General features: G+C 34.7%; 1 protein-coding gene and 1 pseudogene across 25 annotated transcripts in view; one reads left to right on the top strand and one right to left on the bottom strand.

The window, feature by feature from the left end:
• Window positions 1–12,491, bottom strand: part of FIP1L1 (factor interacting with PAPOLA and CPSF1) — a 75,406-nt gene that overhangs the window by 58,372 nt on the left and 4,543 nt on the right. For 14 of the 25 annotated variants that reach the window (XM_032334325.1, XM_032334309.1, XM_032334312.1 and 11 more), the window contains 5 exons: window positions 9,550–9,607; window positions 8,335–8,438; window positions 2,227–2,291; window positions 1,400–1,507; window positions 755–885 (listed from right to left, as the gene is read on the bottom strand). In XM_032334325.1, the coding sequence (XP_032190216.1) occupies window positions 755–885; window positions 1,400–1,507; window positions 2,227–2,291; window positions 8,335–8,438; window positions 9,550–9,607 (466 nt within the window). Of the gene's footprint in view, window positions 1–383; window positions 453–754; window positions 886–1,399; window positions 1,508–2,226; window positions 2,292–8,334; window positions 8,439–9,549; window positions 9,608–12,491 lie in introns of all 25 variants that reach the window. The other 11 variants (XM_032334304.1, XM_032334307.1, XM_032334313.1 and 8 more) reach the window with 2 other exon arrangements.
• LOC116584100 lies at window positions 6,203–6,490 on the top strand (annotated as a pseudogene).

Here is a 12,491-nt window from a genome sequence, read left to right as displayed (position 1 = left end):
TCTTCTTTACCACTTTTTTAAAAGAAAATTGAGAAAAATAAATTTCCAGTTCTGGTAGAATGATAGCACAATCTAAAATGAGAGCTTAGCCTATTGGTGTGAACATGTCCTACAAACAAACATAGACTATAATTTAAAATAAAATTACAACATATAGCAAGAATAGTTTTACTTGGCATTTGTTAGTATAATAGGCTATAAATTCACATGCTTGCAAAAGTGGAGATAAAACAACAATCAGCAAATTTGTAAGTCACCAGGAAGCTGAAGGTTTGGAAAAAAGGTAGCTATTTCCACTTTAATCTGATCCTTTGAGTAGTGGTACGGGAGCAGACTCAAGAACAAAAAATGAGAGCAACCAAGGATAATTTACTAAAATTCACCTTAAAAAGATTGAATCTGCCATCTTGGATCTCTGCACCTGGTGTAACTTCCATAGTACAGTCTTCGGCCTAAGTTAAATAACATATTCCCCATTAAGATACCACATAATTTTTAATTGATAGGCCATATAAAGAAAAACTAGCTGTGGCTAGTCTGTGACTTGAAACTAAGAACATCAGATAATCATTAATATGAAATTGAAAGGGAAGGAAGGGCAAAAAACAAACATGGTAAACAGAATGAAAATTTTAAACTATCTTAGAGCATTTAACCACCTTAACAGGGAAAAAGTGATTTATCTGGGGAGTAAAATTTGGGACTGTAGAAAAGCCTGGGAATTTTTACTAATTCTGGAATATTTACTAATTACCGTAATTTTATTTGTAGTAGAGGTAACTGGTATAACTTCAAGTCCCATTCGTATCCTCTTTTGTTTTTCACAGTAAGCTTTCCAGGTATCTTCATTAAACCCATAATTAAAATAATCAGAAAGATCAGCACCTAAAGATAAAGCACAGTGTTAGTGTACAAATATGTCAATCCTATTTTTATGCAGTATATAAAAGAAACTATAATATAAATTTAGTGTTCTATCAGTTTTATCACCCCTTCTAATTTTTCCCACTTACTGTCATAAAGGAATGGTACTATAAAAATTTTTGATCAAAAGTATTTCCTTCAAGCCAGAGTACTATGCTAAGCAAAGTAAGTCAGAGAAAGACAAACACCATATGACTGTACTCATGTGGAATTTAAGAAACAAAACAAACGAACACAGGGGGTAAAAAAGTATTTCCTTTAGAAACGGCATTACAATAAAAACAATATTCAAATCCACTTTGGTATGATCCAGTAAGATTTAATTATACAGGCCATTCTTATTCCTCATCTACTTAAAACAAGAAAAATTACATTAAAAATAATATTCTAAATGGGTGCTAAAAAAAAAAAACTTTTCTAATGACTATCTGTACTAAAAATCTTTTCAAACAGATACAATCCACAATAATCTTACCCGGTTTACGCCATGGTTTATCTTCAAAGGAATCCAAATCTACCTCCAAGAGTGGAACTCCATTAATGCTTCCAGGTGCATCAAGGTCCACCCCTTTGACTTTTGTCCCTATTTTATAAAATTACAAAATGGTGAAGGAGCTGTTATTAGCAAAAAGCTGAGAGATATCACAGAAAAGGGAAACCATTAACACCTTTTTACTACCGATAGCACTAAATACAGCAAAGGTTCCAAACAATGCATTAGAGTTATTTTTAACATAAATAAAAGGTGAGATCAAACTTTATGAAGCAGCTGTAAAATTAACTGGACTGAGAGTTTAGATGCTAGCTGCTTATAATGAATTCCTGTACCAACAGAAGTTGCTAACTTCCATGTTTTAAATCACTTTTTTGTACAGCCTGTGAGCTTAGTCTTTACCTTTTCAAAGGGTTATAAAACAAACAAGAAAGCCAAGCATGTGATTGGAATCCTGTGACCCACACAGCCTAAAATATTACAGAAAATGTGTCCAAGGGTACCTGGTTGGCTCAGCCAGTTAAGCATCTGCTCTCAGCTCAGGTCATGATCCTAGGGTCGTGAGATCGAGCCTCACAATAAGCCCCCGGCTCAGCAGGGGCTTCTGCTTCTCCCTCTCTCTCTGTGTGCTCATACATGTGCTCTCTATTTCTAGTAAATAAATAAAATCTTAAAAAAAAAATTTGTCCGTCTCTGTCATGTATGGTCAAAACCACTCTTTTTCACAGAGCTTTAAGAATTCTACCTATTTATGACCTTCATAATGTGCCTTATTTTCCTATTTATACAGTTACAAATACAAGTTTTACCTGTAGTTCCATAAACTCTTCCCCCTGTTTTGATGTTAAGATTTACAGGTGCTGTACCGTAACTCCTAAAAACAAAATAAAAATTATACTGAGAAACTTAAAACAGCAATATATTCAATGTGTACAAATAAATTATACACCCACATAGTAACTACATGAAATAACAATGACTCACACTTTTTGGAAAACGTTCTAAACTAATTAAAAAATATATTTTTTAAAAGTCTACCATTTTTTCCATCTAAAAAACCTACCTGCTACTAAGTCAGTATCTCACCGTACCAAACTTCGTTTAAGAAATTTGGCTAAGAGGAAAAAAGTCTATATACCTTGTCTTCATTTTCTCACCTCCTAGTTATTCAATATGCAGCAATCCTGCAATAAAGAAATTTCTCCATCTTGTTTCCAAGTCCAGTGACCTCCCTGTAATCCTCCCTGCACTGGTTACTATTGATAAATCCCTCTTTCTAATACCCATAGGGTATTTTTACCCATAAAAATGAATTCATTTATATTAAATCTAAAAATAAATCTAGGGTGATAAAGTAGAAAAGTGTTTGGAAGTAGTCTGTGGTTAATGACTAAAGAAATAAGAAAGAAATTCCTAGAATGCTAGTAAAGTCCCGTATTTTGATCTGGGTGGTTATATGAATGTACATATATGAAAAAATTATTGAGCTATACTTTTTTAATGTAATATAATATACACATGACAAAGGAAAAAAAATAGAAAATCTGAAGTCAGACCCAGGTTCAAATACAAGTTTTGTCAATTACTACTTGTATAGCCCTGGCTAAGTCACTTAAGACCTCATGGATTTTGTATAAATTTTCTGTAACATGGGTTTACAGACAGTTCTCTACCTCTGCATACAACGCATTCTCGTATATGAAGAGGAAAATCAAATACACTAACCGAAACAGACTAAAACATATAAGACCTCAATGTTTTCAATGATATATTTCTCACATTATATTCATGTTATTTAATTTACTTCTTTATTCTCACAAGTTCAGGTAATTGGACTTGTAAAGATTCACTATTTCTGATCTGCCTATTAATTTCCATTTTTTATCTACAATGTACTAAAATTATAAGACTTAAGTTATTCACTTTCATGAGCACCATCATTTTTCAGTTTTCTGCTTAAAAATGATATATAAAAAGTGAAAAATAAGTGTAATAAAATATTCAAATAATTGTAGAAAGCTCCACTGCTATAAATGCAGAAACTATGAAATAACCCAAATTAAACTGTCACTGTCAGGTAGTACTACCATACAATCCTGAGGTGTTTAAATCATTTCAAGGACATTAATTCATCAGTAAATGCTTAAATACAAAGAATGCTTCAGGCATAGTTCTAGGCTAAGGAATGAGAATGAGGAACTGAGCAAATATAGCTCCTGTCCCACAATGCTTACATTTCAACAATCTAAATCCAGCACAGCAAAAGCACTTTGGGGTTATCTATATCTGAGTTCTAGCTGTTTAAAAGTCAAATGTATAGGGGCGCCTGGGTGGCTCAGTCAAGGTTAAGTGTCTGTCTTCAGCTCAGGTCATGATCTCAGGGTCCTGGGATTGAGCCCTGGGTAGGGCTCCCTGCTCAGAGGAAAGTCTGCTTTCCCCTCTCCCTCTCTCCCTCCCCCTGCCTGCTCTTGCTCTCTCTGAAATAATAAAATTAAAAAAATTTTTTTAAAAAGCCAAATGTACAAAAATCAAGTAGTCTCTAAATGGTCCTCTTACAGAATTGCTAAGGATAAAACAAAATAGTATTCATAAAAGTCTTAATGATAAGTTTAATAAATGAACCTCTTGATTCCCACCCAGCTATTTTCCCTTCTATGTTTTGCCTTTAAAACACCACTTTTCAGGGCACCTGCGTGGCTCAGTCAGCTAAGTGTCCGACTCTGTGATTTCAGCTCAGGTCATGAATCTCACATGAGCTCAACCCATGAAGGGCTCCATACTCAGTGCAGCCTCCCCTCTCCCCCTCTGCTGCTCCTTCCCCTGCTCTCTCATTCTCTGTCTCTAATAAATAAATAAAATGTAAAAATATAACACCATCACTTTTCTTTTTTAAAACAACTAATGCTGGGACACCTGGGTGGCTCAGTTGGTTAAGCAGCTGCCTTCGGCTCAGGTCATGATCCCGGCATCATGGGATCGAGTCCCACATCGGGCTCCTTGCTCCGCAGGGAGCCTGCTTCTCCCTCTGACTGCAAGCCTGTGCTCACTTGCGCTCCCTCGCTCTCTGACAAATAAATAAATAAAATCTTAAAACAAAACAAAACAAAACAACTAAGGCTTTGGTATTCATGTGTGTAAAGAAGCTTAGCTGTTTGGAAAATTGCACTTAAGCTGATCTGATGCCTTCCATCAGACCCCCATGAGGTCTCAGGATTCTCTAGGTGCCAGACCTTACATATTTGGGTTTTTAAGAAACTTCAAAATAAATGCATCAAAAAAATGTATTTTAACCTACTCCTTCTACATTACCCATACATGCTAATATACTTTTAGGGACTCAATTAACTGCTCTAGAAAGCTCTAAGTCATTGAGTCCTTTATTTCACTCTGCATCCACAACCAGTCACCCATGTTACCGCTATTATGCACTCCAATGCGTCATTTTCCATCCATCCCTATACTGCTGCCACAGGCTTAGTCTGGCTTATCATCTCATGCGGACAATTCAAATGTATTAATTTCTTTCTATTCAGTCCACCTCAACTACTGCTCCAAGTTATCTTTTCAAATAAACTAACCTACTTAAAAACCTTTAATGGTACTAACCCCCTCAAGTGGTTTCAATCACCTTTTCCCATCTTCCATATTCTCCAGCCCTGTAGTCTCTCTAAGCCAATGCTTCAACTACAGCTCAGTAGTGTCCTCTGCTAAATCATAAGTCCTCTTCCTCCTGACTCAAGAATTATTCAAAGTTCATACACTATCTCTTCTAGGACCTTTTCCTAAACAGGTGTAGGCTTTTAGCAACTCTCCTCTCAAAGTTTTCAATTCACTATTCTATTTCTATTTCAGCACTTAAACCTCACTGGAAGTATTTGCTCACATGTCTATCCTCCTCACTACTTCTAGTAAATAAGGACTTTATTACTTTTCATAGTCTCATCATCAACTAATGTAGTGCCAACAAACATTTTTAAGTGTTTAGCAAAGGAGGAATCCCAAAGGTAAGAAACCACTTTTCTGTGCAAGCTTACAGATAAAATGAACTTTGTAACAAAAGTCTGTTGCCTGAAAAAAAATGCTATTTTGTACTTTCTGACCGCTAAACCCATTTAGTATTGTTCCTGGAATATAATTTGCTCTTTAAATTTGCTTCTGAAAATTCTGTGCAAAAAGTTGAATATTAATCAAATTTTATTTTCTCATAGACTCTTCCAGTTTTCAAGAGATATATTTTGAAATATCAAGGTTAAGTTTTACACCCTTCAGAAAGACCTGTAAGTTACTCTGAAATGCAAAAAAAAAAAAAAAAAGTAGATCAACTGAAGGGTAGAAGCATGGACAGAGATACATTCATTTACATGTATATTTGGTAAAGCAAACCCAGCAAAATGTGAATTGTGTAATCTAAATGATGGGTAAGATGGGTGTTCACACAATTCTTTCAACTTTCTTAGATAATCTGAAATTTTTCATGTTGAAATACTGAGGAAATAATACTGAGGAAAAGCTGTTAAGTCAACAAACATTTACTGAATATTTACTATATGTAAAGCACTTTGAGGAAAAGGGAAATACATAAACAATGGTTTCTACTCAAGGACTTTGGTGTCTAAAGTGATAAACATGAACCAACATAACTACATTTCATGAATCTGGAAATTGCTGTAAGAAATAAAGTTCAGGACTGCGGTGGCTGCAGGGATGACAAGAAACTACTAAACACCTATAGAAGTAAAGTAGAATTTCATAAAAACCTAATGGTGGCTGTGAAGGCCCTGATGCCATGAATGTCAACTGATCTCTTTGGATGGTCACGAATTTATTGTAAAAAGAGAACATACACTAACATCCAGAACAATAAAAGCCATGTTGAGCGGCCCAGGTCAGTTTGCTGAGAACAAACTAATGAAGTCAATTTTAGAGAGATCTCTTCACATGTGCTATCGAAAGTATGCATGTATTTTACCTACAAGGTTCACTACACTAACCACTCCAGAGATTCCTGAATTCCCAGCTGCACCTAAAATTGCAATGAAACTGCTAATGGCTGCAAACTTCCTAGATTGGTAAATAATAAAATTGTAACAAACTATTAGCTTTTCTCAGTAAAAAAAAAAAAAAGAAGGAAAAAAAATTAAGCTCAGAAAATGTACCACGGGAGTCTATGTACATTCAATATTTGAATGTAATTTCTACCAAAAATTTGGTCATATTAATAAAATAAACACTATTTGCTTTAACTGTTAAATAAAATTATTTGTATTTGGGGCACCTGGGTGGCTCAGCGGGTTAAGCCTCTGCCTTCGGCTCAGGTGATCTTAGGGTCCTGGGATCGAGTCCTGCATCAGGCTCTCTGCTCAGCAGGGAGCCGGCTTTCCCTTCTCTCTGCCTGCCTCTCTGCCTACTTGTGATCTCTCTCTGTCAAATAAATTAAAATAAAATCTTTAAAAAATAAACAAATAAATAAAAATAAAATTTGTATTTGCAACTACAGAAGAGTATTTACTACATACACAATGACTACAGTGTTCCTTTTGCATAATGCAGATGGCAAAGGCCTATTAACATAAAGGTCTACTGTCATTATATGTAAGCCCAACATTAATTTTTTAAGCGGAGATGAGAATACTGAGAGTTATCTACCCCTAACATTACTGTCTCTTCTCAACCCTGATCTCTAGAGTTATAAAATTATAGAGTCCTTACTATAGTGTGAAATGGACCATGAGAATAACCGAGTTACCTTTAAGCTCCTAAAATAACTTTAAAAAAAAAAATAGCTTTAGTATAGAAATAAAATATTCAAAAATATTTATCTATATATTGCTTGATTCCAGATAAGGCTGTATAATGAATTATAGTGCAACTGATGAAAAGTTTGTGCTCCCAATGCACAAGCACTGTATTATGTATCTAACCTGATAAACCACAGAAAAACACTCTTATTCTGCCACCATAACAAAATCACATTTGGTACTTTAATATATTCCCTTCTAGCCTTTCTCTAAAATTCTTCATGTGCTCAATGATCTAATGACAGTTGATTCACTAGATTCAGTTTTACAGACTATAAAACTTAAGACAACTTATTATCTTAAAATGCCAACAGAATAATTAACTTCAAAAACACACTATGAAGAGCAAAAAAAAAAAAAAAACCGTTTTTATTGGACAAAAAAATTTTAAAAACCTAAACTCAGTTTTGGATAATATAATGGAAGAACAATGTAGATGAAATCTGTAATTTAAAGTTTTCTAACTCTAACTAAAGAACTGGACTCCTCAATTTATGAAAACATCTTGATTTCAGAAATCAAAAACAGCTGCTTCCATGGCATTTTATCTAATAAACTATCTTTAAGAAAGAAATATTTTCATGGTGAAATTCCTTTTTGTCATGAGACAGAACTGAAACAACACTACTGATTTCAGGTGTACAACATAATGATCTGATATATGTATACTCTGAAAAATGATTACAGTTACTTATCACCCATCACCACACTGTTCTGTATTTTTTCTTGTGATGAGAGCTTTTAAGATCTACTCTTCCAGAAACTCACAGTGAAATTTTAAGACTTCTTGCACATCATGGTAAGATGGAAATATGTAAAAACAATGGAATCAACCACCACTGGTTTGATATAAGCATGCTACCCTTGATTTAGGCACACAACTGTTAGTTAAAAATAACTTACCACCCTGATGACTCAGTCAGTGGAGTATCCAATTCTTGGTTTCAGCTCAGGTCACGATCTCAGGGTCATAAGGTTGAGCTCCATGTAGGGCTCCACACTCAGCAGGGAGTCTCCTTGAGATTGTCTCCCCCTCTCTCTGCCCCTCCCGCCTATATGCGTGCACATTCTCTCTCTCTCTCAAATAAATAAATCTTAAAACAAAACAAAACAACTTACCCATACTGTGGTGCGCCCGTTTTAATGTCTCCTATAGTGACATGAACATCATCCTCATCATCATCACTGTCACTATCACTATCATCTTCAGTCTCGGTCACTTTCTATACCAACATAAACAATTATAAAATACATTCAATAATTCATCTCAACATCTAATATGAGTAACTGAAAAAGTAACCATTTTGTGTTTTTTGAAGTACAGTTTTAGAGAAAAATTATAATTTCATAGCACTGTTACCTCATGTGTAACTGTTATACATGATAAACAGGGATAAGAATGTAAAGTAAAATCTTTTCTTAGCATCATCTTTTTGTAAATAACACCTCACGTATTTTTTCCTATGATTTACAACTGCTTCTCTGAAAAAAAAAATCTAAGGCATTGTACTAAAATATTTAGAACATAAATTATAAAAAGTAAGTATCTGAGGAATTTTTATCAAGAATATGAAGAGGAAAACAATTAACTTTAAGAGTCATGGTTAAGAGACACCAAACAGTTAAGGAGCTGTTCAGTTATTCTTGTCATTCATTTACAGTAAGAAGAGTCCCTGGATGCAAATGATTGAGGAACTACTTTGTTTCTATGAGCATAAAGTGGGACCATTTACAAAGGCTTTGTTTTGGCTCTAAAAGGCAATTTTGTGGTTAGTCGCAGAATAGTAAACAAAAAAGTAGGTCACCAAGGCAAACTATTTTTTTGTATACAAGTTCAAGCCTGTAGAATAATGATTTCCTTCCTTTCATAGGATCAGAATGTTAAAATATTCGTAAAACCAATAATACATGTTTACCCCCCAAAACAACACTTTTAACAGGCATGACTGAAGTTAGAGAATATCACATATTTATGTAAAAACATATTGTTCCAAAATTATGACAATCAAATCTGGGCTGTGGGACTTAATGTTTTCCTTGAAAATGAGGTTCACTATGATCTCTTTAGTTGAGCTACAATCACTCAGTTCCTTGATAGCAGTCAGCTTCAAGCCTTCACACATGCTCCACTTAGTTCATGGAAAGTCTCTTTCCACTACTGCCTCTCACCACTTTGCTTTTGATGGCACCAGATGAGATGGAATATAAGAGCAGTCCAGATCACGCCGGACACTGAAAGTCATGTTCAATTTGTGGCTTTCTTCCTAAGTGAAGGGGAAACTACTATAAAGACTTTAAACAGAGAAGTAACTAAATTTCAAAGCCTTATGTTACCGGTTTCGGCACGCCATTTTCAGCAGTTTCGTCTTCAATTCCAGATGGAGGATTAGCACTACAAACAACAGAAATAAGCGCACAAGTCTGGTATTACTTTCCAGAAGTACAGACAGAGTATACTAGTATTTTTTAAAAGCTCTGATAGTTTACTAAAATTACTGTCTCCACTGGAAAAGAAAAAGGATGGCAAAAACTTTGTGTGCTATTCTGCTATTCCTACTGCTTTGCATAACACCCATATTCAACATTCAAAGTAGAATAGAACTGCCAAATGATGTCAAATTGCAAATCTGACAATGGTCTATAATTCAAGTTTTCTTATTATTTTAAAAATATGCATCACACTTAATTTTATTTAGCCTAACTATTGGATATACGTTATTTCATAAAAGATACATTTTAAGATTTAAAAGAAGTTTATCTTCACATAAGACTGCCTTTCCATTTGATGCCAATTAGTAGCTCCAGGCCTAATTTTGATGCATTAAAAAACAAATTACTTTTTGAAGGCCAATCAATACCTGAATTTGCCATATTAAAGCAAAACTGATATAAAATAATAAACCCCTCTTTTCTCATGAGACTCAAGCATATGGTCATTAATTACCAAATAAAACTTGTAGTACTGTAGTGTAACTGGCTTCTTATATTTTAATAAGTATGATTTCTATAGTGGCAACTAGCCATTAACCTCACTTTATAGTAAAAAAACCCAAGGACAAAGCAACTAACTCATATTTAGTAGGTTTTCTACGAAAAACCTCCAGATCTTTATATAGTTCAAACATCTTTTCATTAGATTTCTGCTTATCTCTTCTACACCCTACTTTGTGCCAAGCAGTTTTTATATACATGAATTTAATCCCTACATGGTATTTTACAATACAATCCTCATGTAAAGCAAAAATGAAGGATGAAAAACTGAAAACTTAATTGGGCGCCTGGGTGGTTCAGTTGATGAAGCAACTGCCTTCAGCCCAAGTCATGATCCTGAAATCCTAGGATCAAGTGCCACAATGGCTCCCTGCTCGGCAAGGAGTCTGCTTCTCCTTCTGACCCTCTCCCCGTCATGCTCTCTCTTTCTCTCTCTCTCAAATAAAATCTTTAAAAACAAAAACAAAAACAAAAAAAACCTTAATATGTACTTATTAAAAAAAAAACCTGAAAATTTAAATGCTATTTTACTTGTGATACTTCTTGACCCAAGAAAACAAATATACAACTATAATTCTTTAATAAACTTAGCCCCTGCTTAATTAAGTTTCTAGGTAGCCAGAAACAAGTTCAGTTTGCCACACAACAGTATATTTAGCCAAAACTTGGACAAATAAAACATGACAAAATTGGAGACAGCATAATGCAATGGTTAAGATGTTTTAACAATGAACCAGACACCAAAAAGCTGGGGAGAACTCTCATAGCAAGGACTCTGCTCAGTTAGGGCAAGGTGATGATGTACCAAGCTAAATACTAGAACACAGGTTTGGTGAACATTCCTTCCCCAGTACTTTCTAAGTTTTAATTCCCTATCACCATTAAAATGCTAGAAACAAAAAATTATAAGCTTTCCCTAGAAAAATTAAGTTTTATGGGTTGAAATTTTCCATAGGATAAGATAAACTTATAAGCTCTTCAAATAAAATTTTAGTAAAAAATACAAAGACATTTGACAGTAATACTCAGAGAAGATAGAAGACTTCCCTCCAATACATTTAAACAAGCTGAATATAGAAAAATTAAACAATGTGCAATCAGAAAGTAAGCCTTAAGAATTACAACCAAGAACTTATACCAACAAAATGAGGGGAATAGATTAGCTCACAAAAAAACTGCATTTAACATTGATTCTTGACAATTTAAAAAACAGGGTATGAAAAAATTGTAACGACTTTTATAACTATAAGCTACACAAATTACAACTTTGTGAGTAAGAATAGGGTTAGGAACTGGGTTGGATACACCGATTTTAATGATAAAATTTCACAAGATAGCAATGAGTGAAAAAAAACTTCCAAATTTGGGGATATTTTTAAGTGAAGAAGAATCCCTTTCAGCATCCCTTATGTTAATTCTATTTCCATGTCTCACATCTTCCCTCCATTTACTTTTTTAAAAATGCAGACATACCTCACGTTGTCATGCTTTGCTCTATTATACTTCCCAGCGAAGTTTTTCAAATTGAAGTTTGTGATAACAGCATATCACCTATCAGTGCCATTTTTCCAATAGTGTTTGCTCACTTTGTGTCTCTGTCACATTTTGGTAATTCTTGCAATATTTCAAACTTTTTCAATATTGTATTTGTTACGGCGATCTGCTTGATGTTACTATTGTACTTGTTCTGGTAGCTATGAATCGCAACCATTTAAGATGGTGAACTTAATCACTAAATACTGTGTGTGTACTGACTGCTCTACTGACCAACCATCACCTGTCTGTCTCCCTCTTCTCAGGCTCCCTAGTCCCTGAAGCACAATATTGAAATTAGTTCAATTTATAACACTCTAAGGGTCTAAGAGTTCAAGGGTAAGAGTCCACATGCCTCTCACTTTAAGTTTAGGGAGGAAGGCATGTTGAAGGCTGGCACCAGTTGGCAAATGTGTAAATGCAGAGAAAAGTTCTTAGAGAAGATTAAAAGTGCTAAACTATAGCGAACACGTCAATGGCAAGAAAGTAAAAACACCTTACTGCTAATACAGAGAAAGTCTGAGTGGTCTGGAGAGAAGAGTGAATCAGCCCCCATATTATATTCCCTTAGGCCAAAGGCTAATCCAGAGCAAGGCCCTTATAATCCTCTTCAATTCTATGAAGGCTGACAGAGGTGAGTTAGCCTTAGAAAAATAGTGTGAAGCCATTAGAGGCTGATGCACGAGGTCTGAGGAAAGAAGCCATCTCCAGAACACAAAGTGCAGGGTGAAGCAGCACGTGCTGATGGAGAA

The sequence above is a fragment of the Mustela erminea genome, chromosome 2 (genome assembly GCF_009829155.1).
Source record: "Mustela erminea isolate mMusErm1 chromosome 2, mMusErm1.Pri, whole genome shotgun sequence".
Lineage (NCBI taxonomy): Eukaryota > Metazoa > Chordata > Mammalia > Carnivora > Mustelidae > Mustela > Mustela erminea.
Note: the sequence above shows the minus strand (reverse complement) of the source record. Positions and strands in the feature narration are given on the sequence as shown.